The sequence below is a fragment of the Pleurodeles waltl genome, chromosome 7, assembly GCF_031143425.1.
Source record: "Pleurodeles waltl isolate 20211129_DDA chromosome 7, aPleWal1.hap1.20221129, whole genome shotgun sequence".
NCBI lineage: Eukaryota > Metazoa > Chordata > Amphibia > Caudata > Salamandridae > Pleurodeles > Pleurodeles waltl.
The window spans coordinates 127,335,495-127,363,162 of record NC_090446.1 but is presented as its reverse complement, the minus strand read 5'-3'; the positions used below and the strand labels follow the sequence as shown (position 1 = coordinate 127,363,162).

Genomic DNA, 27,668 nt, shown 5'->3' with positions numbered 1-27,668 from the left:
CTAGTCCTGTTATACTACCTGGGCTATGTTAATACCCATGTACATACTCCTACAGTATATTGAGGCTTGGTTTCTTGACAGGATCCATCGTCCTGCAGAGTGAGAGTTTAAGCGTGGGCATTAATGTGTTGCATAGCATGCAGTTTCATTGCTACATAAAACATTGTCCCTTTTGATAGCAGGTTCAGAAAGTAATTTCATGTGTAACTTTCCTTTATGATATAACTTCTTCCCCTGCCTCTAAGCACTTCATTTCAGGGGTAAAGTAGAAGCAAGGATATTATTTCCCTTACCCAACGATTCGTGGAGAGCAGGAAGTGACTACTCTCTCTTCAAGGAGTAGAAGGAGGTGAAGGTCTGAACTCCTGTGCCTCCCCAGGTCGGTTTCTGACAGGTTCTGTTAGGCCGTGGAGCGCATGCTGCTGTGCTAATTTGCTTCCAACCTCAGCAGTAGCTTTGGAAGCGGTGTCCATGCCATTCATGCCTTCTGATCAAGGCTAGAAATTGTATGCCAATAGGTGTGTGTTTTTTTTTTTTTGTAAATTTAGGTCTATAAGCAGGTTGACACTTGACAATCAGCAGCTCCAGTCTGATTTGAACCAGTAACTTGGGCAAGCTTGATTTATTCAATCTTTGATCGAAGGTGGCCAGAGCCATGCAGAAACTATGTTCTTGTCTACTCCCTTCAGGGTAGTGTGATGCAGTAAGATGACAGTAGGTTAGTTATAATCGGTGCTAGAACTTGCAGCAACACTGCATCTCAGTTCTCAGCAGAGCAAACAATGCTGCGTATATGGAGGTATTGGCCAATGCCGTGCCTGCATCGTTTGTTGCTAGGCTTCTGATGATACAGGCAAGCATTGCTATTTGCCTACCAGATCTGGGCATGAACATGAGACCTTACGGTCAGATGCTCTGCTCACAGGGACGACCTATTTTCGAGTGGGTAAAAGGACCACTGGGACAGATGCTTGACTGACGCATGTGACCTACTTCTGAGTGGGAAAGGAGGCCTGCTCATACTGATCAGCTGAGAGTTTTTTTTTTTTATTCAGCCCGTGGTGCTGCTGTCAGAGAAGCCACGTGTGGCGTTTCAGAGCACTTTTACTGACTCTGTACCATGAGGCTGTAGGGAGAGTAGATAACCATCAAGGAAAGGTGTGATATAAAAAATAAATTAAACTAGATATGCTAAGACGAGGCAATTTCTGAGTTTTCACAAGGAAAATGTGGAAGGCACTGAAACCTGTGCTACTACGTACAATAAGCAAGACGAGGTGCTAATGAAGCTCTTTGCCACAGGTAGCAGAATTGAGACCTTTCACCAAACTAGGAGAGCAATTCTCTTTGTTACGTGATATTACATTTTATGCCAACATTTTATTCATTATTTTTAACAGTCTGGAAAAAACTTTTAGGAGAAATCCATTTTCCAAAACCTGACAATTTCATTCCACTGACCCCAGGATTAATCCATCAAACTTCTAATCCATGTACTCCCATTTTTTTGCGTCCCTGTCTGTACAGTCCTCTTGGTCTTCTTTTATTCTTTTTTTTTTCTTGGTGCTCCAAATAGATATTTGAATCTCATCCCCTAAGGTTGTCAAAAATAGATCAATCTTGATTAGAAATCCATATTCATTTCAATTTAAGCTATGAGATGCACAGGCTCCCCGAATCTCCTTGATAAAACAGATTCTTTATTCATGATTTTTCTATCTCAAACATTCCTTTTTCTTCTTTGATTGCACTGTATCTAACGCGTTGCGTCCAAAAGGACTTCTTCAGGGATACAAAACACATAATATATACACACATACATATTTTAAAAAACATGAACACACAGTACACATGAAGACATTACAAGCTACACACGGTATTACATGCATGCACCAAATCAGTTATATACACAAGTCTCCTTTTTTTCAGTGACCTGTATTCAGTTAATCAGTGATCACTACGCCGTTTGTTAGCTTAAATTCACTGTGCAAAGTTTGTGAATGTAATTACATTACTGTATTACTTCATCTTCTCTAAATAAGGCCAATACTTAACACGTGCAGAAGAGGATCAACCAGTGTTACCCAGATGGAAAGCTAGGTTTGTTTAGTGTGCGTTACTATGTATTACAAAGAGGCTAGTACAATTAAAAATGTCTTCCGTACCTTGTCTTGTAAGTTTGCACACATCAAGAAGGTTTGGACATGGTAGGCTAATGGTTTCCCATAAAACAGCATATAACGCAATAGAATGCGTGGATTCAAAAACGATTCTGATCGTGCAATGAACTAACCAATCAAAATTTAAAAAAAAAATATATATATATATATATATATCCTGATCACGCTACCAGTATGCAGAGAAATTAAACTAAATCGAATTGCTACCTGAAGAATCATCCATGTATTACAGTGGTTTCCAACCTGTGGTCCGGGGACCTCTGGTGGGGGGTCTGCAAAGCCTTCTCAGGGGGTCCACGACTGCTTAACAAATTAAAAATTATTAACAAATATTGACAAATTAGGTCCCATGCTTCAAGTAATGACTCAGTGGGGGTCCCCGGATTCCAATGATAATTCAGTGGGGGTCCCTGGGTTCCATTAATGATAATGTGGGGTTCACAGAAGTCAAAAGGTTGGGAACCACTGATGTATTTTATATAGCACACATTGGTGGCAATATCTGATTTTAAATGTTTATAGGAAAAGGTTTCACTCTTGATAAGTAAAAGGTTTGCAAAATCACACACGACTGGTCCGAGATAGGAACCTGAAAAAATATAACAAACGTAAAGCCATACAATTAAAGACTCCTGCTCAAAACATTCTCATACCCTTAAATGTACAATTGATAGGCCCCTAATGGATAGAGGGAAGGCCCAAAGTGCCTTATAAGCAATCAATCAATCACGATATTTATAAAGCGCGCTTTGTACCCGTCAGGGTTTCGAGGCGCTGTGGGGAAGGGGGGGGGGGGTGGAGGTGTGCTGCAGTTAGCGGTCGAAGAGCCAGGTTTTGAGGAGTCTCCTGAAGGCGAGGAGGTCCTGGGTCTGGCGTAGAGATGTGGGGAGAGAGTTCCAGGACTTGGCGGCGAGGAAGGAGAAGGATCTGCCGCCGCAGGTCTTGCGCTGGATTCGGGGGACGACGGCGAGGTTGGCGGATCGAAGTTGACGTGTGGGAGCGTAGAAATTGAGTCTGGAGTTGAGGTAGGAGGGTCCGGCGTTGTGAAGTGCCTTGTGAGCGTAGGTGAGGAGTTTAAAGGTGATCCTCTTCTCCACCGGGAGCCAGTGGAGTTCCCTCAGGTGAGGGGAGATGTGACATCGGCGGGGTATGTCGAGGATCAGTCGGGCGGAGGCATTTTGGATACGCTGGAGTCGTTTGATGTCTTTGGTTGGGATGCCTGTGTAGAGTGCGTTGCCGTAGTCAAGTCTGCTGCTGACGAGGGCTTGGGTCACCATCTTTCTGGTCTCTGTTGGAATCCACTTGAAGATTCTGCGGAGCATGCGAAGGGTGTTGAAACAGGAGGAGGAGGCGGTGCTGACCTGTTTGGACATGGTGAGTGCAGAGTCCAGGATGAAGCCGAGGTTTCTTGCGTGGCTGGCAGGGGTGGGTGGGGATCCGAGGTCGGCGGGCCACCATGAGTCGTTCCAGGCCGAAGGAGAGCGCCCGAGGATGAGGATTTCCGTCTTGTCGGAGTTGAGTTTCAGGCGACTGTTCATCCATTCGGCGATGGATTTTAGTCCTTCGTGGAGGTTTGTTTTGGCGGTGAGTGGGTCTTTGGTCAGGGAGAGGACGAGCTGGGTGTCGTCAGCGTAGATGATGCTGAGGTGATGCTGGCGGGCCAGTTTTGCGAGGGGGGCCATGTAGACGTTGAACAAAGTAGGACTGAGGGAGGATCCTTGGGGGACGCCGCAGATGAGGTTGGTGGCTTTGAAGCGAAAGGGGGAGAGTCGGACTCTCTGAGTTAATAGTTGATTAATAGTTGATTAATAGTTGATTAATAGTTGATTAATAGTTGATTAATAGTTGATTAATAGTTGATTAATAGTTGATTAATAGTTGAAATAGCTAACTATTTCAAGATAATGTTTAAAAGTGATACCCAATACCCTTAGTCCATACCTCCATAATGCAAATCCCCTGATTGAAAAGGTATGGGAACATGGCTACGACAAATTAAGATATCCATTTCAGTGGTTAAACAGTGATCAGGAAGCATAATAAATGTGCATTATCACAAACACTCATTGGTTCCGTTCTCCCTGTTACCCAAATGAAAAACAGTTTGCTGCTAATAAGCATGTCTACAGGCTCCCTTACAACCTAATAAACCAAGTATCTCATTTTAACCTGAATCCCCTCCCCCCTTCGTTGTTTAGTACATTTCCACAGTCAACATTGCAGCATATTTCTGTCACATACAGAAACTTTTCCATGACCTATGTTAAGTAGGTATCTGCAGACCACCTCAAAACTAAAATGTATGGTTACCAAAGTAACATACATTGTTTCAATTTACTAATTCACTTCCATTACCACCGAACACTATTGATACACACTTCACATAAGAATCAATGTTTTTCTTATAAAATAGCATTTGGCTACAATACTCAAATTGAGAGGCAAAGTATAATTCTGTCTGGTAAAACTGGATTAGTTAGCTATATTGCCATTTGAACCATAAGGGCTTGATCAAATATGGCTATTTTTGTAAACCAGCAGTGTGTAACTATCTATTCAGGCTTCTCAGTTCCTAAGGCACTGGCACAGGGATTGTTGACATTGTGCCTGGGCTGTAAATATTACCATTACCAAACTAACATCCAAAATAAAGGTCCTACTCGGAAAAAATATCACAATGTATTCTATCAGTCACAGTCCCCTTAAGTCCCTAGTAGGGATCGGCTATGTACCTTAACTACAATCCTTATGCCAAAAACCTGCCTAAAATAACATCTTGTCCCTCTTCAACCTAAGAAGCCTAGTTCCCAGGTTGAACTGCTGTACGTGAACGCTTTAGAAACTAATTCAGTTAATCTTACCAACTATGTCCCACCAAAGTGGCTAACATTCAATAAAATTTGGGATGTTTCATATCAATTTATATACCTATGTTCACACACTTCAGCAGACATATCCCCTTCATAGCTGATAGCTACTTTTCAATCTGTCACATTCATGTAAGTAAATGTTTTAAACAAGCATGAGAAGATTTTACAGTGAATCCCACTGAGCTTACACCAAACATTTAAATTAAACTTTCAATACTAACTTTTCCTGCTCTCTTGTCATCACAGATGATTCTTGTAGTAGGGCATCAAACCTTCACTGCCTGAAGCTTTCTCCTTGTATACTGCACCCTTGTATGGTGGTGTTTGAAATATTCACGGTCCCACCGCACGCCAATATCTAAAGAACTTCAAATACCAACAATACTTAATGGTCCATTTCTTCTACGTTGATGGTAATTTTCGGCCTTGACAGAGATTCTTATTCTCATACAGAGACATCGTGGCACAGAGATAAGCTCCTCTGTTTTAAATTGACCTTCAAAATTTGCTTTTTAAGAAACTTGTTTAAACATTGTTGTTCGGATTGAGCTTTATAAAATAAAATACCACATAATTAAACATTTTAAAAGGAGACCATTTCATTTATCGGACCCGCTATCGTATATATACTTATGCAACTAGCACAAACTGGAAAAGAACCAGTCTTCTATCATGTACTTGAGGGCCCCCACGTCCTATCTCCACACAACCTGCCATTGTTGCGAAAACTCTACATATTTGTTAGGCTAACATCCACTGTTTCCTAATGGTGATTAAGTACAAATATGAATTGTAACCATGTTGTCAAGTACTGCATAAACAATATTCAAGATGCAGACTTAAACGTCCAATGGCCCATAGTCCTGGAATCTTTAACCCAAGTACATTGCAACTAGTATCTGCTGGAATCAAACTTGTACTCCTTTTTAATCTCCAGACCTACATTTGATTGGCCTCCACAACATAACCTCACACTATTTATTGTTGTGGGGAGAAACTCCCCAGTCAGATATTTCTTAATAGTTGTATTACAGTGATAAAATAGTTTTGATTTCCCACATGTAACTGTTTGAACTAATCTTGAAAGAAAACATTGCTAATGACGTAGTTGCATCAGTAAAAAAGTGATTTATGACCACCTTTCTTTACTTTTGTTCTTATCTTAAATATTGTATAGATCCTAAAAGTTTGACAGGCATCAAACCCTGACCCTTTATCAGTCTCCTCTACACGCGTTCTTCTGTACCACCTGATTACCAATTAGGAACAGGCCTATGTTTTTATACTGCATTTGTATATCTCTAGTTTTCAAACCTCCGAGCCAAACTGTCATATCACTATCCTTATTAATCCTTACAATTATAGTAGTCTAGCTCACACCTCTGTGTGAGACCCTTTCCAACCGTACGCAGGATTAATCCTCCATATCTCTAATTCTCAATCTGCTCACAATCTCTCCTTCTAGGATTCATTGTAATATGGCTGGTACCCCCAAAAAATGACTACCTTCATCTAACCTGTTTTGCTTCAGGTTGTGTGTAAACGGAGTATTCTCTTCCCAATTCGTGATTACATTGAGATGTTTTCCACTTCTCCTTAAGGGGTTGCTTAGTTGATCCTACATATTATGGTCCACACCCACATGTGAGCAACTAAACACAAAATGTTGTATTGCTGTTTATGTAATTTACATTGTTTTCCTCTATCATATCCAGTAGAAGTCTTTGTTTTTTGTCTCTGTCAAAATTTCAGCAGATGCAGCTGGCACAATAACAACCTCCCATAATATTGTCTGATTGGCGGTGCATTAAGAATAATTAAAATAAAATGTTTCTGTATTACAATGTGATCCTGTAGTAAAGTGTCTCCAGAGAAATGATCCCCTAGTTTGGTGTGATGTTTGTAGTGTGCGCCGTGTAGGTTATATGACTTAATGGGTTTGAGCAAGAGCCACACCAGAGTAACAGGTTGTTTTGGCAGCCTCATGGCCTTATCTGCCAGTATGATTATGGCGTCTCTAGTGGTGGGGGAATACCACTTACTGCATAGGCCTGTGAAGATAGATACCGTGTGAGACTGACAACCAATGTAGCAGGTTTCAGTTGCCATTGTGATTTTACAGACCGTGGCCTTAAGTCTGAGACTGTGAATAATGCATGCACTGGACTTCATAGCCTAGCAGCAGTCAGTGAGCTGCTCCATCGTCTGAGATGTTGATATCTTGTCCCTGTCAAAGAATCAAGCCTACAGTTGGCTAATCTGCAGGTTGATTTACTTCAATTGTCCAGATCATGCATCCTGAAATATACATTTCACGGAGGGTTCGCTTAGACCTTTATTGGATGAACTACCTGAAAGTTTTTATTCTGTCACCACATATCTTACTTCTAGTTCGTAAGACATACTCTACGATAATGCTAAGCTTTGGTTGGCTGAAAAAGTAAAGCTTAATCTTCACCAAAAAAAATAATCTGTGGAGCTATTTGGGAGAATATAAAAAAAAAAAAAGTGTTTGGTACAGACACCGTAGCTTTTTTGGGTGACGGACAAGCTGTGTGCAGTTTTCCATTTACTAATGCAAGAGTATGTGCTGCAGACATGAAAGTCTGGAGGGATTTGGGTGCGTGCAGCATCCAGAACAGTACAGAGGCTCCGTTGCCTGTTTCTGATGGTAGTGAAGTGCAGCTTCGGTGTTGTACATCTAGCCGTGTGTATTAAAAAATGAGACCAGGTGTAGTGCTCTGTGGCTTCCATACTGCTTCTGCTCGTTCAGGATGACTTTAATATTTTCACGCAGGGCAAAAATGTTAATCCTTACTATTTCCTGTTCTCTTCTTAAATGCTAGTGCCTGAGAAGGTTCTGGAGGAATGATATCTTCAAGGTTTAAATGGACACATTTTTGAAGGCTGCTCAAAACCTGTTTGTTAGCTGACAAGCTTCGTAACGAGCAGGTGGCGGCATGCACATTTCTTGAGGGAGTCTGAAGAACGCTGCAGGTATCAAGTGACGGGCACATGTTACATTTGTAGAAAGGGCATTCTAAATTGCGCATTTAATCACATCCCAGTTTCACAGCTCCCCACTCACGAGGTCTCGTGAGAATTCCTTAATATCAGTTTGTGGTGGCCATCTGCCAAAGGTCGTACTGTGGAACATTGACTTGTTACTCTCCTTATAGATGGCTTAATTCATAAGCACTTATGTAGAAGAGTTGGCTCTTAATTTCCGGTTTATTTTGGGTTCTCCCTAAGGGTTCTGATTTGTTTTCTACTCTGCCTCCCGAACCATTTTCCTACAGGGAAGCTTGCACTGTTCCTTGAGGACACTGAATCAAAATTTGTCTATGTCGAGATCTTCAAAGAGCTGTGAAGCCCTGTAAAGATTCCTGGACAGGTCTGAATACTTGGTATTTCTCTTGGGCCTAATCCTGGTTCCAAGAGATCATGATGCGGATTTTGGTATGCTTTCATATTTCTCTGGTTATTTTATTGTAGTTCATGCACAAGAGTTCTGCCATCACTATGGAAAACAGTATGCGTTATAAACCGTGAAATGGTATGCTAGTTGAAATAGCGTGAAGTATAGTCTTCTAGGGCCTGACCAATCCTGGATTTGCCACATTGTGACCTTTTGAGAAGGAAGTGTTTGCTCTTCCTGGCCTTTGAAACGATGTATGTGGTTAGATCTCCCACTGTGTAGGCAGTGCAGGCCAGTGTGCATAAGCTAGCATACTTCGCATGACCTGTGAGCACCTGCACATTTTTTTAGTATTCTTAAGCAAGGTTGGAGAGAGGGTTGCTTGGGGACAAACACATTAGCAAAACCCTCCAGGCACTTAATCTTAAACTCTCAACATATTTGCTCCCTCTGTACATGTGATGCTAGTAAACTGAGTAATTTATGACCATACTTATACCACCCTACTTAATGTCTCTTGAATTGGCTAATGTTCTGTTCCATATCTTAATGTCTCTCTTGTAATAAGCACAAATTTCCATCATGCTGGTTGCCTTTTTGACTTTGCCCTCTTCTATTTCAGGCGAGAGGATCCTGGGCTATTCAGAGGAGGCATGTTACCTATGGTTTGTAATGGAGTATTGTGAGGGTGGTGACTTAAACCAGTACATCCTGTCTCGGAGGCCAGACCCTGCAACTACAAAGCGCTTCATGCTCCAGCTTACCAGTGCCATTGCTTTCTTGCACAAAAACCACATTGTGCACCGGGATCTGAAACCAGACAACATCCTTATCACTGAGAAGTCTGGCCTCCCTGTCCTCAAAGTGGCAGACTTCGGCCTGAGCAAAGTCTGTGCTGGTTTGACTGCACGGGGCAAAGATGGCAGCAACACAGACCCTGAGAATAAATCGGTGAATGTGAACAAGTACTGGCTATCGTCGGCCTGTGGCTCAGACTTTTACATGGCACCAGAGGTCTGGGAGGGACACTACACTGCCAAGGCTGACATCTTCGCTCTAGGAATAATCATCTGGGCCATGATAGAGCGCATTACTTTCATTGATGCAGAGACCAAAAAGGAGCTGTTGGGAACGTATATTAAACAGGGGTCTGAGATTGTTCCAGTTGGGGAGGCGTTACTAGAAAATCCAAAGATGGAGCTGCACATCCCTCAGAAGCGCAGGACTTTGATGTCTGAGGGCATCAAGCAACTCCTAAAGGACATGTTGGCTGCTAACCCGCAAGACAGACCTGATGCTTTTGAACTGGAAACTAGGATGGACCAGGTCACGTGTGCTGCTTGAGTTCAATGGAAAATGCTTGCAGTTTACAATGTAGGTGAGTGATGTAGTGGTAAGCGGTGGTGCCACCCCAATGTATAATTACTACCCGAGCCAGAAATTTACACAAGTGATTCTACTGTGTATATTGCTCACTGAAAGAAACATGGTTATGCGTGAGGTACAAATCCAAAAAAGAAAGAAAAAAAACACCAATAACCTTTGATCCCCTTGGCCAGTCAGCACAAGTCGGAACAACGGACCAGATGTTACTATGAAAGTTTTTTTGGGGCTAGTAATATCAACTGGAACTACAGAAGTGCTGTTACAGTGTGCCTTAGGTTTTTGTTTGTAGTGTTCATGACTCTTAAGTTGACTCTGATAACTGCTGAAGTTGTGAGCATGAGTTGAACTGCTTTCCTTTTTGATTTTCTTTGAGAAAAGACCACATTTCGGCACTGAAAAGTTAAACCTCCAACTTCTTCTCGGCTCAGATACTAGATGGTCTGCAGTCAAATACCAGTGAGCCTAAATGATCAAAGTCTAAACCGTCGTATCATCAATCCCCTAGGTGTTAATGGGCAAATAAAGTTTGCAGCCTGTGTTTCACTGCGTACTAGTGGATCACTGAACTTGATCTGTACAGTACTTTCAAGAGGGCCAGTCAGCCACGTGCTTTTGAACCTTTCTTCCTAAAATGTTATTGAGCATAGTGGTAGTGAGCTAGTAGTGGAAATAGTTGATAACTGGTAATATGGAAGCCCTTTATAAGCTACTCACAGGCTCTTGGAGAGATTGGTTTGGGTCCTATTGCCCCCTTAGATTGTAACTGCAATCTTCAACTTCAAATGATGTCACTCCTCTACGACTTGGCTCCCATATTTGCAAAGAATATCCACTCTTATGTCTGACAACCTCTGTTCAGATCACTTGCTAACTACAGTGTCCCTTTGATAGTTCTGCTGTATAAACGTACACTTGCAGGCACCACACAGATTCCTTCTTTTAGGCTTTCTAAACTTACCAGTTTTTCTGTGCCTGCTAAAGTACCCATGACTTCTGTTCTGGTGTTGAAGCTATGAGCTGACTTCTTTCTGGCAGGATTTGGGGGTACATAATTCCACATTTCTGGAATTTTTGAGCACTGCCTTTTCCCCGCTTCCATCCTTGACTGCTCAGTGCTGTGGGTGGATACCAGCAACTGTTTGTATTGTCTGATCTTACAGCCGCAAGTTAACTTTATGCAAGGTTTGAGCAGATTTGAATGTAGCATCTCTTCTTCTCTTTTGATCACTTTTCTGCCACATTTTGCCCACACCAACCTTCCCTGCCATATTTTGTGTAATCCGGATCAAATAAATATTTAATTTCTGACTTCGTTTCTTCTGCTCATTGTCTTACATCACCTTAATATTCCTTGGTCTTTAACCTTCAAAGCATTAAATTACATCTCTTTTCCCACTCTAACAAACTTCAGTACACCTACTGGGACCTTGTTAGCATTGCCTCACTTAACTTGCCAATAAACTCGACCTCTAGTCTGATCTGATCACTTATTATTTTGCTAAGCTCGCAGTGCTAGGTAATCGACAACTAAAAACGTCTCTAATGACCACCTAAAAATCTCATTAACCCTCTTGGCAAACTTCTTATCTCTGATCCCTTCACTTCTCTCAACACCAAACATTTCTCCCCTGTCCTTGATACCCTCGAACCCCTTTGCACTGGGAAGCTCATAACTACACCTGGTGGTGATTTGTGCACCAAGACTAGAAGACGGACAACATGAATATGCACATTCTAAAATGCCATTAATTTAATTCCTCAGTTGTCCAAGTAGTCCTCACAGCAGCACTTATCAGCAGACAAAATATTTTTACTGCAAACACTACTAATGACTGCATCTTTTCTCAAGGCCAGCAATAAAAGTAAAGTATTAATCAAAGCTGTCAAACCCGCTTCCACAAAACTATTTATTTCTGATATAAGTAAACTGAGCTTGGATATTCCATTGGAAAATATTGAGTTCGTCAACACTGACAGCCTGACCCGGCACACTGCAGAACCTTCACAGGTTCCTTGTTTTAGGACTGTTTTAGGACGCCTTCAGGCCTATAACCACTGAATCTTGACTACCAGTCATCACTTCAAAAAAGCAGCCTTTTGTGATGGCCTCAAGTCATCTTTTATCCTCAGGTCCTGGTTTTCTTATCCCATTATGCTGAACATGCATGTTTTCCCCCTCAGCAGTTATTTGTATCTCCAATCATGGAAAACTGAGCAAATCTGCCACGCCACAAAAAACAAAAACCTTATCTTAGAGAAGTTTCAAGTTACTGTCCAGCTTCAAGATTACAATTTTTTTTTTTTTTTTAATTAAATGACCTACTACAACCCTGCCAGTATGGATTCCTCACCTTCAGTACAGACTTCTATAAACCCAGGTAGTAGATGGCATTTTATGGATCACTAATCTTGAACCACGTTTCTTGATACTGAAGTTGATTTCTTCAACCACAATGCCTACACTTTCTATTCACGCATGGCACTAGTCTTAAGTTAGTAAATTTTATACTACAGTCAAACCATTTGTGCCAATACAATCTTCCAATCCCTTCGTGCACTCCTGTCTTCTGGGGTGTTCAATTGGATGTATAATTCCACAGAGGTCCTCCTTTAAACTGATCCTCTTGGATTGTTACTCGGCCACCATGTCATTGCTCTCCATCAATATGTCAACAGCACAAACTGTACCTTTATTCCTCCGCTAGCAGTTTTTTATGCTGATCCTTCCTAGATGTTACTGAAACTGGAGTGTTTCTAGTAAAGCTGAAACTAGTCAGCAAAATGTAATTATTTCTTGACAACACAGCTCTCGATACCCTCATTCTAGAAGTGCTACGCAATATGAATTTGGGCATGTCCCCCCCCCCCCCCTTTCCACACCTGTCATGCCTCTGGTTTGTTCATCAAGGGTTATATTAAGAAGTATGTTACAGCTTCCATTACTTTGCAAAATCAAACTCTACCTCTGTTACATGGAAATCCCTGTCCAATAAAGAAATGTGCAACTGGTCCCAGAGTCCTCTGATACATATCAAATCTGTTAATCATGCAGGTGTTCGACTTCTAAAGAGCCATGTTTTGAGCAAAAGTCTCCTACCTTGAAAGAACTGTATCCAGCCCTGCTCCACGCAAGAATGTTACTTCAAAGTCTGCCTAATTAATAGGGCAATCTGTTAAAAGTAAGCTAGACTACATTGCTTCTAAACTAAACCTGTTTGTGGTACGCAATACTTGGGAGGTAATACTGTACTCACTGAAAATCAAAACACCCTCCAAGAATACAACCTTCGAATGGCATTCTGTCCAGGGGCAGACACTGTGGAGCAACTACCTTGTTTCTCAGTCCCTGCAAATGTGTAAAGCCTCGTCCCTTTATACTTTTGTATTATCCCTCACCCACTAAGTTTTGTTATTGTCTTGCTCATATTGTAAACGCACCTCATTGTTTTGGTTTGCTCGTTTTGGTCGAGCATCCTTGTTGCTATATACAGCACTCAGCTTCTGGTTTGGGGGTGGTGGGGGCGGGGGTGTAGTCACATTTTATATGTACATAAACATTTCTGGAGCATGTGTATCGCATGCAAAATGGTTGGTGGTTTGGGAAGAGGAGTCCAGTCTTGTTTACTTAGTATGGGGTACTAACGCAGAACATGCAGGTATACAGGTAATGGGGAAAAGTGGGTGAGTTTCGGTCATTCTTTGTGGCGTAGTTTATATGGTACGTGTACATTTTTTTAACTAAGTATAGGTAGGTGTTTTCAGTGGTGTCAGTCTGAAATCCCTTAATTGTACTTGAGAAGGGAAGCGTCCGATCCTGCCTTCTGAAATTAATTAGGATTTGGCTAAAAGTGGTAAAATGATGCATATACATTACATACACATCCCCAAGCATTGACCTCCATCAGGAAGGGACCCAGCCCATCATGTGTTTTTCTCTGTTCTCAGAAATATCGCTTATTGCATGAGTTACCAAGCGGTAAACTATACCAGTCCCAAATAGTGTGGCCATCCCCATTGAAATAGACTGATCATTGTGTTATATTTTTATTGTTTTAACTTCGTTTGTAGTAGGAAGAGTGGTGGCATCCAGTAAAGCCACATTGCCCTGCAGAAGTGACTACTTGGTGCTTGGGCTTTTGATGTTCCCTGCAAATTCCGTCAGATAAATGATAAAAGATGTCTTTTTTTAGGAGGAACGTTTGGACATTCTGTGTAAGACAGTGGTGCCGTGCAGGGAAAGCCACCGTTCTTACTAGTAGCAATTGTTTGTGCACCGGCCTCCTGAAATGACGTCCGGTGCTTCCGCTGTAAGTGTTGGCGTGAATACTCTTGTTTGATAGGTGTACTGGTGGCTTTGTCACAGATGTATGCTGCAGAGTGGACTTGGAATTGAGGTGTCTGACTCATTTGGGTGGAATTGTTTTTTTCCCTTTGTGGCTCTAGTGCTTCTTGCTGCTGCCATCTGTGACCACTCAGGCTTTAATAATGTGATAAGTTATATAACTGCCTGATGCCCTCTGGACAGGGAACTGTCTGTACCGATCTGTGGATGCTCATGGCGTCCTTGCAAACCGAGGGGGGAGGGTAGATGGGGCATAACAGCTGTTTCCTTTTGCGAATTATTTTGGACCTCTGGCACATTCCTACGCATGGTGCGATTGAGCATTTACCCCCATCTCCTCCACAATTAATCCCACTTTGCCCCTTTTACTGGCATTGCTTTTTCCAGACTGACCATGCACTCCAAGTATTCAGCTCCTTTCATTCTGACCGGATGTGCAGTGACCTTTTGTTTCTACTAGAGTATTATCTGCATGTTGACATCTTTGTCCTGACTTTTGTTCGGGTAAGTAAACACATATGGTTACTCAAACCCTCCTTTAGGTTGGTCCTTCACGTGTGGACAAAGTTCAGGCTGGTAAAAGGCCTGCAGGTCAGTACTTAAACCCTGGTTTGTAGAAGAGGTAAGGGTCTTGATCTTGACCCGCCTCATTGATCCATGGTTGTAGTTTTTTTTTTTTTTTTTTTTTTTTTTTTTTTTTTTTTCTCAATGCTAATAGCTCTAACTCAAACAAATGCGAGACCCGTTGGATTGAAAATGCTTGTTTTTGTTGCTGTTCCCCTAGCAGTCGCCAGCTGCCTGTGGCTAGTGTAGCCTCTACCCAGCCGTACTTCGCTGCATACAATTCTATAGGCCTGGTGTTTATATCCTTGAACTGGTCCTCAGATTTAAGAAGCGAAAACATAGCTTGAAAGGGCTATTCTCCTGCAAACCCGGGTTTGACAGAGCAGATGTCTTCCAGTTCCTTAAGACGGCCATTGCCCTGAGCTTGTTCTGACGAGTACAGTTTGGTCAGGGTGTGGCTGCTAAGTTGCATGGTAACGGCTCGAAGGCTGCAAATTGATGCTTATTGTTTAATGCTACCTAGCATGCCTGCAGTATACGACTGTAATGAACGAACCTCTGTCACCCCAGGGCATGGGCTTGTGTGGCTGGCACTAGAGGAAGCAGGATCTTCCACGTGCATTCGGCGTTCATGAGTCGAGAACCACCACTGGTTGTTAGCGCTAAATGTTATGCCAATGCTTTTTTGTCCCTTGTAGGCAAGGGTGAAGCCCTTCTGCTGGCCTGTATCGCTGTGGTTTTGGGAGTCTCCAGTTGTTTGTTTGCAGTTTTCATCACTACTAAACTGAGATATGAGCCAAAAGTGTGTCCAACCCCCCCCCCCCCCCCGTAACAGTAATATGTATAAGGATTGGGATATGAATAACTCCCATGTCGTGTAGCAATAGAAGAGATGGGGTGAGGAGTGGTGGGAGGGGTAGGGATTCTCGGAGGGTGTTTCCCACTGTTCTCCAAAAAGGTTGTACGTCTGCGCAATCGTGTAGGATATGGAGTAAGTCGCAGTGTGTGTGGGCACCTCCAGCAGTTTGCATGGGGGAGAAGTCTTGCCATATGTAATTTTTGTGGGGTCCAATACCAATCATGTAGTGTCTTAAAGAGGCAGAATTTCAGACGAGCCTCGCGTTCTCCGCGGTCCCTGGCTTCGATCAGGTCAGTCCAATCCTCCAGGTCATATTCAGTTTGTAGGTGCGTCTGCCATTTGTTTTTGAGGGAAGTCAGGAGTGGGAGTGAGAAGAGGTGGCGATTCAGCAATGCCTGGAGTCCTGATATCGCACCTTTAATCTTCCCCCATGTCTCTAGATAGTGTAGTATAGGAGAGCGCGGGAGCTGTCGGGGAAGGGCACCTAGTCTCTCTTTAAGACAATGTCTGAGTTGGAGGTAACGCCATGAGTGGTATTCCGGGAGGTTGAATTCCACCTGTAGGTCCCTAAAAGTTTTCCAGGTTTCCCCCGATATAAGTTGGTCCACTCATCTGATGCCTCGTTGACCCCAATCCTTCCAGGTAATAGTTTCCCTCCGATTTGGAACCCTTTGTTGCCCCATAACGGAGCCCTGTCATGGAAGTGGGGGTCTATCTTAAGGAGCCGATGTACCCGCTGCCAGGTTTTCTTCATGGCTCCTATCATAGGATTGGTGGGTCGGGGGCATTTTTGGCTCGTATCGTATAATAGCTGGAGGCCGTAGAGGGCCCCTGTAAGGGCTCGTTCTACGTCCACCCATAGCAGCGGGGTTATTACAGTCGGGAGTAGGAGGGCCATTTGTGAAAGATGTAACGCGTACGAATAATGTTCGCTCGAGGGAAGGCTTAGTCCACTGCATTCCCGACGGGCTATCAAGGTGGTTTTGGGTAGTCGTGGGCGCATGGATCCCTAAGCAAAGGAGCGGATACAGCGGTCTATCTCTCTTAATACAGGTAAGGGGATCTGTAAGGGGAGCATGCCTAGGACATATAGGAACCTCGGCAAGGTTACCATCCGCACCGCCTGTACTCTGCCCCACATGGAGAGGTTCAGTTGGCCCCATTTCTCAAAGTCCCGTTTCATGGTATTGATCAGTGGGTCTATATTGTCTGACACCACATTGACCAACCCTGTATTTACGTCAATTCCTAGATATCTTAGTCGGGAGTGTTTCCATTTAATCGGTAAGCCTTGTATGGAGGCACTCACTGTGACTGGGGAAAGTGGTAGAGCTTCGCACTTGTCCCAATTGATTCGATATCCTGATATGCATTCAAATTCCGTTAGAATCTCCCTCAGGGCAGTGATGGAAGTGGGCAGGTCAGTGAGGGTAAGTAAGATATCGTCTGCGTATAAATATGTCAGATTTTCCGCCTGGTAGCGGGATTCCTGATAGAGGTTGGAACTACGGATGGCTGCCGCCAGAGGCTCCACCGCGAGTAGAAATAGGAGGGGTGATAGTGGGCATCCTTGACGTGTCCCTCTCCGGATCTCAAGTGTCCGACAGGAACCCCCCACAGTTTACCTGTGCTGTCGGGGAGCCATATAGGAGGCGCACCTTGTTAATGAAGCCTTCTCCTAACCCGAATCGTTTCAAGATTTCGAAGAGGTACCACCATTCTATTCGGTCGAACGCTTTCTCGGCATCCAACGAGAGGGCTAGAGCTTCTTCTTGTGTATCGCGGGCGGCCCAAATGGCATGGAAAAGTGTGCAGAGGTGATTCCTGGAGGAGCGGCCCGGTACAAAGCCTACTTGGGAGTGATGGATTAACGAGGGGATAACTTTTTTAAGGCGAGTGGCCAGTATTCTCGCTAATATTTTAATATCTCCATTCAATAAGGAGATAGGGCGATAGCTTCCGCTAAGAAGTGGGTCTTTTCCGGGTTTCGGCAAGACTGTGATAGTGGCTTTATTAGACATAGGATGTATGGAGCCTTCCCTTTCGGCCCCTTGAAATGCCTCGTATAAGACATCTACAGTGTTGGTTCCCGTCCATTTATAGAATTCAGATGTAAACCCATCCTCCCCCCGGAGCTTTGTGATATGATAGATTAGCTATTGCTTGTTGTATCTCTTCCTTACTAATATCCCCTTCTAGAAGAGCCCTGCCTTCATCTGAAAGATGGGGGATGTGCGTGCTCTGCAGGAATGCGTCTAAGCGGGCAGTGTCTTCCGATGTTTGAGGAATATAAAGTTTGGTAGTACCGGCCAAATTCTTCTGCAATCGCCTTTGGGTGTGTAATGAGTAAGTTATCCTGGGTGCGTAGTGCCGGTATAGAAAGTGCTGTTTCCCATTGGCGTAGTTGGGCAGCCAGTAAGCGGCCCGCTTTCTCTCCGTGCTCATAGTGGCGTCCCTTCATCCGTTGTAGGGCATATTCTGCCTGTGAGGTGTAGAGGGTGTTAAGCTCCATTTTAGCCTGTTCTAGGGAGCGGCGATTGTGGGGGGTGGGTTGTTGTGTGTATTTCCTCATGGCCTGTGTTGTGTCTTCTAGCGTGTGTTGTCGGGCCCGTCTATGGGCATTGGAGATAGCTGCATCTCTCATTAATTGCCCTCTGATAGTTGCTTTCGCCGCAGCCCAAATAAGTTGTGGTGAGGTCACTGAGCCTTTATTGTCCTTCAAGTATGTGGCCATATGGGTCTTAAGTTGTTCCTTCCCAGTCGGGGATCGGTATCTAGTGTTAGGGAGGCGCCAGGGTTTACGGCCGGGTGTAATCATTCCGAGTTCCAGGCTTATTACTACCGGAGAATGGTCTGATAGTGCGGCTACCAGTATTTCTATTGACTTAACCGCTTGTAGTATTCTATGATTAAGTAAGAAATAGTCTAGCCGTGACTGGGTCCTGTGGACCGAAGAGACAAAAGTATATTCCCTATTGGAAGGGTGGGAGAGACGCCAACAATCTATTAGGCCATGATCTGAGAGGATGTCTTTGAAAACGGCTCTATCTGCATTGTTACCTGCGTCAAGACCAATTGATCGGTCTAGAATGGCATCTTGGACTATGTTCCAGTCCCCCCCCAAGAATATATTGTGAGGCACCTATCTGTGTCAGAAGACTGAGGGAGAGGAAAAAGGTGCGCTTCGAGCCGGTGGGGGCGTATATGGAGCCTATGCATATTGTGGAGGATCCCACCACTAGCTTAGCCAGTACGTAGCGTCCCTCTGGGTCATGCCATGTTTTAATTAGTCGGAATTGCAGGGAGCGACACAGGAGTATTGCCACTCCACATTTTCTTCCCGTTCCTTGTGTACCTGCCAACATGGGTGGTGTTCCGCTGTATATTACTTTTCCCACCCAATCTCTACGTAATTTCTCTGATTCCGTCGAGGAGAGGTGTGTTTCCTGTAGTAGAGCAATGTCGGTATGTTTGGAGCGGAGATAGGACAGTATCTTCTGTCGTTTAATATAATGGGTCATGCCGTGTACATTCCAGGACAGTGCCGTGAGTGGGGTTGTCGATCCCGAGGGAGCCGGGTGTGTCATGGTTTATGGTGTATTGAATATGTTATGGTCCGTGTGGTGGGACCAGGAAGTAAGTAAGGACTGGGCTGAGAGGCAAGGAATATGGATTTCTTGTTCAGTTAGGCCTTGGGAGGTTGGGAGAGTTCCCCTTGGTCACAATACGAAAAATATAGAAGAGAAGGGAAAAGAAAAAAAAGGGAGGGAGGGAGGGGGATGGAGAGGAATAGCGTGGAATGTGCAGAGAGAGACGGACAACGATTAAGAATAATTGATAAAAGTGATGAAGAATAAATAGGAAAAGGAATAGCAAATGGAAATTGGTCAGAGGATGAAAACACTCACTACTGTCTAAAACCTTCTAATCTGCGGGTCTAACCTGTAAGGCCCGTGCACCGGTAGGGTATTATATCAATGGGGCATGATAAGGGAATAGATGCTTCGTTCCTGGTATCATGTGACCTCCCGGGGGGGGGGGGGGGGGCGGTCACAGTCGTGTGGGTGCATGAAGTGCCGGGGTGGGCTGGGCACGGGCCCGGAGTAGATGTTATGGTCCAAGAACGAGGAGGGAGGGGGAGAGGGACAGGCCCGGGGCCATGTGCCACAGGACCTCCCGCTACACGTTCTGTGCTTATCTGTTAAGACATCTTAGAATATGAGAATTCTTAGTATCTTATGATGGCCTGCGGTGTTGCATTTTGAGTGTTCGTCCGGGAGCATGCCCCTTGTGGTAGTCTTGGAGCCGCCATGACCCCGAGTTGTGTTAGTCTGATTACTCTCTTCAGTGCGATTGTTATACGCCTGAGAGTTAACTGTGCTGTTCTAAAAGAATACCTATGTGTTACATTGTGGCAATCAGTATTTGATAAATGTGTTTTTAGTAGGTCCCCACTCCCCTATTGGGTGAGCAGCAGATGTGGTGAATGGGTATGTCACTTATCTGTCCCAAGGTGAAGAGTAGATGTTCTAGAAGCGGGTCCGGATCTCCAGGGCAGCTGTCCTACTGTGGGTTTAGTATTCAGCATGCTGATCTTCTGATGGTGGTTTCAGGGGGGTGCGAGATTTGTCTCTGCCCGTGTCTTGAGTGTGATCAATCACTGCTTGCAAGATGTGCTCCCGGGATTCCTGTGTCTTTGGTGACCGATCATATCCTCTGCCTCTTTTTTGCGAAGGGGGACGTTGAGTCTCGGGCCATGGAGTTGACAGACTAATAACAGTTTCTGTATGCGCCGCTGGGGAGTCCGGATGGCCGGGGGCGGTGTCCATAGATTGCTGGGTCACACTATGTAGATAAGCGCTGAGGTCCTCGGGGTCAGTGAAGTCTCTGGATGTGCCGTGGTGTGTGATCCACATACGTGCTGGTTCAAAAAGACCATACTCGATGTCTAGAGATCTTAGTTGCGGACGTAGGGCAAGAAATGCTCTTCTTCTGTCATTCGTTAACCTCGAAGTCTGCTGCCACTCTGATTTCGTGCCCATCCAGTGATATCGGTTGTCGTGCTTTAGCTGTTGAGATGACCTGGCGGGCTTGTTCATGGCGCAGGAAGCATGCGATGATAGGGCGCAGTTTATTTGCAGACGCTTTGTGTGAAGGACCAATTCTGTGCACCCTCTGAAATTCTGGAGGTGGTAAACTCTATGCCGAAGTGGTTGGTCAGCAGTGAGCTAAGAGGTTTTGATATCGGATCCTTCTTTTTGTTCCGGTATACCGAAAAAGCGTACAGTGTCTCTACGACTTCGGTCCTCCAGTTCAGTAAGTTTAGCTCTGAGCGACTTTAGTTCTTCTTCCTGATCAGGGGTTGTCGCTATATGGTCTTCTACTGCCGACAGGCGCTGACCTAGGTTATTTGCTGTTTCTCTGAAGCCTGCTATATCAGCCCGGATTGAGGAGGATGCTAAAGTTAAGTCTGTTATTTTTAAGTCCATTGCCTCCAAGCGTCGTCCAACTGAGGCAATCTCTTGCAGTATACGGTCTGTGGCGTCTAGTGTGGGTTGATCTACTGGGGGAGATGTATGCCCCTGTGATGCCGTTTGTGCCGTCATAGCTTTGGGTTGAGCAATGGCTTCCGAGAATAGCAGTTGACGAGAATGTTTACTTGCGGTCTTGTCGTTGGGCATTGTTCTCAAGGGGTGGAAATCAATTAGGAGATATTTTAAGAGCTAGCACTTGTAGGTCCACGGAAAGTTTCCTCGACTTCCAAGGATGGGTCAGACCTTGGAGTATAGGATCTGCTGTGGTCTGCTAAGCTTTAGAGCGTGATCTATAGAGGATTAGAATATGCTCAGTTTCTGATAGAGGTCCATTGATATAAAGCTGAAGAGAGATCAATGAATTTGAGTGTGATGCAGCATGCAATAGGGGGGGGTATCTTGTCTATCTTTTATTTTAGATCAGTCTCTTATTGTTTGGTTGGAGGGTCAGGTTGCATAGTGCGACACGTGGTGTTCTACTCTTCTTCCTTCTTCCTATTCCGGCTTTCCTCCCCCCTTCTTTGCTTCTTTATCGTTCCTTATGTGAGAAATCTTTGTCCCTCTGTTGCTCTTTGAGATCCTTTCTCTGTCTCCCTTTTGTCTTCCTTCCCCCTTTTCCTCTGCCTCCCCTCTGGATGTTGTGGAGATTCTTATTCTTTGCGTGCTAGGTCATAAACGAGGGGGGGGGTGAGGGGGGAGGAGAGTATGCCCTTTGTTTGCTGCTGGTGGTGTCGCTAGATAATGTTGTTTGAGGGGTCTCACCGTCTCAGCGTGCGGTCTCCTTCAGGCACTATTTAGTCCTCGTGTGATATTGCTTCTTTTCCTTTCCGTCGTGGTCGTCCTCAGGCCTAGGTTCCTCAGTGATCCATCCTCCTCGGGGTCCCCTCTCCCTCCATCCGCATGAGGGGGCAGTGCGGCGCTCCAGCGCCCAGGGCGGAAGAGGGCCAATCCGGGCGCCTCCCTCGTGACACGTCCCGGGCCCGTGTGGCACTGCACCTTAGTCCGCGGCTCCGCGGAAGCTCGGAGGCCGCATTTGCTCTCGCATCTCCGTACGTGTCTGCCGTGGCTCTGGTCCCACAACTTTGCCCCTCCGGAGGCCCCCTCCCTCTGCCAGCCGGGAGGCCACACTAGGGGGTCAGGATCGCAGGGGGAAGACCCTCTGTTTGCCAGCTTGACCTGCCCGGCGCGCGGAGATCTTTTCTCAGGCGGCCATTTTCTTCGACAACCAGACCACGCCCCCTTGCAGTGGGTTTTCATTCTATACCCGGTGTACAGCAATTCATTTGCTGAAATATATAAAGAGTGAAAAATAGGTATCAAGAAAACCTTTGTATTACCAAAATGAGCACAAGATAATGTGTTGAGGAGTAGTGGTTATTTGCACATCTCTGAATTCTGGGGTGCCCATACTAGCATGTGAATTACAGAACATTTCTCAAATAGATGTCTTTTTTTATACAATGTCTTACATTTGGAAGGAAAAAATGTAGAGAAAGACAAGGGGGCAATAACCTGTTTTGCTATTCTATGTTCCATCAGGTTGCCCGAGAAAAATTGTACCTCACATGGGTAGGCCTTGTGCTCACAACAGGAAATGCCCAAAAACACTATCTGGACACATCAAAATGATCAAATACAAAACTACCTGTTTTTGCGGGGGGCACCTGCATTTTTGGTCCTGGGCTCAGCAGCCATCTAGGGAAACCTACCAAACCCAGACATTTCTGAAAACTAGACACCCAAGGGAGTCCAGGGAGGTGTGACTTGTGTGGATCCCCCATTATTCCTTACCCAGAATCCTCAGCAAACCTCAAATTTAGCTTAAATCATTTTTTTCCCCCACATTTGTGTGGGATCACCACACTGGGACAAATTTCCATCTACCCAACGTTCCCCTCAGTATCCCAGTAAAAATGATACCTCACTTGTGTAGGTGGGCCAAGTGCTTGTGACAGGGAAGAGCCAAAAACTTGTCGAAATTGAGGGGGAACCAAAGTGGGTGCAAAAGGGCAGTTTGAAGGGGAGGGGGGAAAAAAAAAAAAACATTTTTAGGCTGACAAGTGCAGCGGAATTTTTATCAGTATATATGAGACCATACTGGTTGGTAGGAATTTTGTGTGGATTCCTGCAGATTCTGGAAGGTTCTATCACAAATTTTTGGGAAAAATCTATGCTTTCCAGCAAAGTTGTAGGTCTGCTGGGCATTGTGGGTAAGGAAATGGTGAGGGTGCATGTGAAGCACACCACCCTGGAATCAACCAGATGTTGAGTTTTCAGATGTGTCTAGGTCTTGTGGATTTTTCTAAATGGCCGCGTCCCAAAGTAAAATAAAAGTGCAGCCCTCACCATTCCAAGTGGGACGATTTTGAGCTATCAAGCTCTCATAGCCCAAATGTAAAACAACCAAAAATAATCAAATGTCCTCTTGCTTGCCATGGGGTAAGATGTTTTAGTGTGTGGAGGAGAGCTGAAAGACTGTTAGCCCCTTCAGTTCTGTGGGGGCCTAAATAAAATTTGCCCCCCAGGGGAGCGACCCTTGTCTAAGGGGTCGCTCCCCATGCATAAAAATATAAAGTAAATTAAAAATAAATAGATAGATGTAGATAGAGAGCTCTCTCTCTCTCTCTCTCTCTCTCTCTCTCTCTCTCTCTCTCTCCCCCTCTCTCTCTCTCTCTCTATATATCTATATCCCTCTCTCTCTCTATATCTATATCTATATCTCTCTAATTTGGCCGTCTGGAGCGACCCTTGTCTAAGGAGTCGCTCCCCACACATAAAAAAAAAAAAGCAAATTATCCCTGGTGTCTAGTGGTTTTCTTTCCCCGGGGGGGGGGGGGGAGAAATAGCCTAACAATCATTTCCCCCCCCACCCCCTCCCCCCGGGGAGTGGCCCTTGCCCAAGGGGCTGCTCCCCGTATGCGCAAGTATGAATAAAATAAATAATCCCTGGTGTCTAGTGGTTTCTGTCCCCGCTGGGGGCAGATCGCAAGGCCTAATAACTTGGCCCCCCTGGGGAGCAGCCCTTGCCCAAGGAGCCGCTCCCCTTATTGAAATATAAATAAAAAAAATCCCTGGTGTCTAGTGGACATTTCTGCTGCCCAATCACATCGTGATCGGGCAGCAGAAATGTCTCTCACGGGAAAGGAAATGTCTTTCCTTTCTTGTCTCTCCCGCCCCATCTCCCGGGCGGAAGAGAAATGCAAAAGCATTTCTCTTCCTGGATCATGCTGGAAGCAAGCTTCCAGCGCGATCTGATGTGACCTGAGGTCAGCATGCGACTTGCGCGATGTCATTAGACGTCACTGGGGGGGTCCGGGTCGAAAGTGGAAGCAATTTCCCTTTCATCCCTGAAGGAGGGGTGTGGGTAGGGGGCGGGGGGGAGCGCTAGTGCGTCCCCTGTGAGCCTGGTGCAGGACAAACTGGTCTCGTCCCAGGCACACTGCAACCGTGTGCTTGGACGAGACCAGCTCGTCTGGGGCATGGGAGGGGTTATTGTGGTGGGAAAAATATGGAAGGTCGTCTGCAAATGGTGCCAGGCCCCTTGCAAAGATCACTGAAGCTAGAGTAGTTTAGTCTCTAGGAATCATTTTATCCTCTGCAAGTTGAGTATTTCTCAGGGCATATAATACATGCCATTAATTTGCAGAATCGCTTGTAAAAGTAAACATTCACCCACAAAAATATCCAAGTTTTATGCAACTTAGTTTCTTTACACTTTGAGGGTAGGGATTCATTTAGTCAAAGGCAATTAGTTCCAGTTAATGTTGATTATTATATTCACGTCTATACATGTTCCTCTTCATTGAACACGTAGAATGGCCAGTTATGGTAGCCAGGCATACATAGCAGCTCTCTAATGACCGCAGGCCACTGTCCGGCACAGCTCATTGTCTCAGAGCTGGTGTTCAGCTTACCCAGTGTAAGCTGCAGAGTGCACGTTTTAACTGATTACAAGCCTATTTATAAAAGGACTTCAATGGGATTAAAATGTTTTTCCTGTTCTTTGAATCTCATTTCATCGGTTCTTCTGGGTGGCTATGCAGTCTCTAACGTGTGTGGGCAAGCAGAAGTAAGGAAAAAAAATGCATGGACTAAAATATTTATGCATTCTGAAGTACTCCAGAAGTAAAATAACTAAAGTGCTTTTTAAATTAAAAATCTGATTTCTGAATCCTACCTCGTGTCCTAAAAGCTTCCATCAAAAGAACGTTGGGTTTAAGAGGTGGAAGTGTACTCCCAAATGTTTCACTCAGTTGCTGCTATACCAACACTACTGCATTACGCTATTTATTTCTCCAGACATTATGTACTTGATCTTGTTTATTTTCTGCTTTGAGCTTCACCAGTTGGTCCAGGTCACCCAGACATTGTGATGAGTTTGAAGGGTTAAGTGTCTTCCCCCCCCCCCCCCCCCAACCTGGCCTGTGGGGGATTGCATCAGGACCCTTAGTTTGTCCACTGTGCGCTACTCCTTCTGTCTCCCTGTGCTGCACCTGATTTGAATAAAACTAATCGCATTCTTCCCATAGGATTATAGATTACAGACTAATAACGAAGTAACAACTTCTGATGAAAATATTGCTGTTTGCTCTTGGTGGACCTGTTGTCTACTTACTACCTAGATCTGTTCTGTTGTGCTGCCGGATGTACCGTACTCATGTTTATTTGTACAGCGGTTAAAGTGTCTGCAGCGGTTTCGGGTATGTATGTTTGGGGGTGGAGAGGGGATGTTAGGGGCAGAAGTATCTGCCTATAGGGTAGAACCCCATCCAGGACACCACTTATTAAACAGTTCCCCCTGGGGAGCTGTCTCTGGTTTTTGGGTAGTTTGCATATACTCTTGTTAATAGTGCCTTTAGGGATATTGGTTCTCTAGCACTCCTTAGTAGAGTTCCACATTGTTGTGTATACCTTCACTTGAGCTTTATAGAATGTAGTGTTTTTACCTTCAGTTACTTCAGAGTGGCTAACAAAAAATGTTGAAGACTGACAGTACAGTTTGAAGAATAACAAGAGGTTGGAATCCAGTTAATAAGAAATAGCCACTCATTCTACAGGCCGGCTTTTAAATGTAATTCATAGGTTAAAGAGTTGTCTTCAGGCATTTTCTGAATCAGTAGTGACCAACACTCAACCCAACATTGAGATCTGAAATCTGCTTTGGTTGTCAGGGATGTGGAATTCCTATCTCCCAACGCCCCAGACATATTGTTTGGGGTCAAGGGCAACACGTTTTTTTGTTAATTTTGTCCTTGTGACAAGTAGGCCCAACCCCCTGCAGCACAAACCCTTTGGCTGCCAGTTTTCAGAGAATGGAACTGTCTGCAGTTGAAGTAAAATGTGTCCATAAGTTAATGATGTTCGAACTTGTATATATGGTTCATCAATGAAAAGCCTTCATTATTAGGATGAGTGCCGCGAATACACATTTTAAGGTCACGTTTCACTACTGAGAGTGGTTACAGTTTAAAAAAAAAAAAAAGTGTACCCACAACTTTGAAAAGTTTAACAATATGAGGCTAAGTATAATGATCCTAGAATGCTCTCTGATTAGATGCAAATGTTTGCAGAAACTTGGAAGTTGTGTGATGCTTTGCTTTCAAATAAAATGTTCAGAATAAAATACAGTAGGAAAAAGAACGATTCACTACTATGAACTTTTAGGTGCTATTTCTTTGAAGCATCATTTAGTAAAATGTGTTGATGCATGGGGGGTGTGGCCGGCAGCCGATGAAGCAGCACGCTTAGCGCGGAGCTTTGGGGCTGCAAACTGGGTTCCCCCCACCCACTTACCCGCACCTGGGAGAAGAGGAAAGAACCCAGGGGGTACTAAAGGCTCTCTGGGTGGAAAACACCAATCCCCCCCCCCCCAACATATCGGACAAATCATTCTTCCACCTAATCACACAACGTAAACATGGGGAAACCTAAACGAGAAGATCGGAACCAAATGGTGTCCGCAATCGCGAAACCCCCTAATCAACCCGCTAAACCAGCCTCCATGGACAATTTGACACATTGAGAAACAACACTAGACAGTCCTTCTAGCCATTAAAGAATCCCCTGAAGCACTTGAGCAAAAAATTGACAACCTATCAACGGACCTCTTATTTCCTGCGGGATGACCACCGTAAAATAAAGGAGAGAGTTGGAACGAACGAAAAATCTCAACAGTGATTCTAACACAGCAATCAGCAACTACAGAACCGGCAGATCTTACCACCCGAATTAAAGCCTTGGAAACCAGAGCAGAGGACGCTGAAAATCGAGCACGCAGGAGCAACATCAGACTGGTCGGGGTACCAGAGGGTTCAGAATCCTCAGCAGACAACATTGAATCCTTTCTGGAAAATTGGATCAGGATCACAGTAGCCACGGAAGGCCTCTCGGCTTTTTTCGCGATAGAAAGAGCACGTAGGGTACCCAACAGGATGCCACCTCTGGGAGCTAGACCACGACCAATCGTAGCGAAGTTGTTGCATTACCAAGATAGAGACTATATACTTTCACAATCA

General features: G+C 44.6%; 1 protein-coding gene across 3 annotated transcripts in view; it reads left to right on the top strand.

The window, feature by feature from the left end:
- Positions 1-27,668, top strand: part of STK35 (serine/threonine kinase 35) — a 48,880-nt gene that overhangs the window by 5,384 nt on the left and 15,828 nt on the right. For 2 of the 3 annotated variants that reach the window (XM_069243294.1, XM_069243295.1), the window contains exon 2: positions 9,091-9,842. In XM_069243294.1, the coding sequence (XP_069099395.1) occupies positions 9,091-9,812 (722 nt within the window). In that variant the 3' untranslated portion in view covers positions 9,813-9,842. Of the gene's footprint in view, positions 1-9,090; positions 9,847-27,668 lie in introns of all 3 variants that reach the window. The other variant, XM_069243293.1, reaches the window with a different exon arrangement.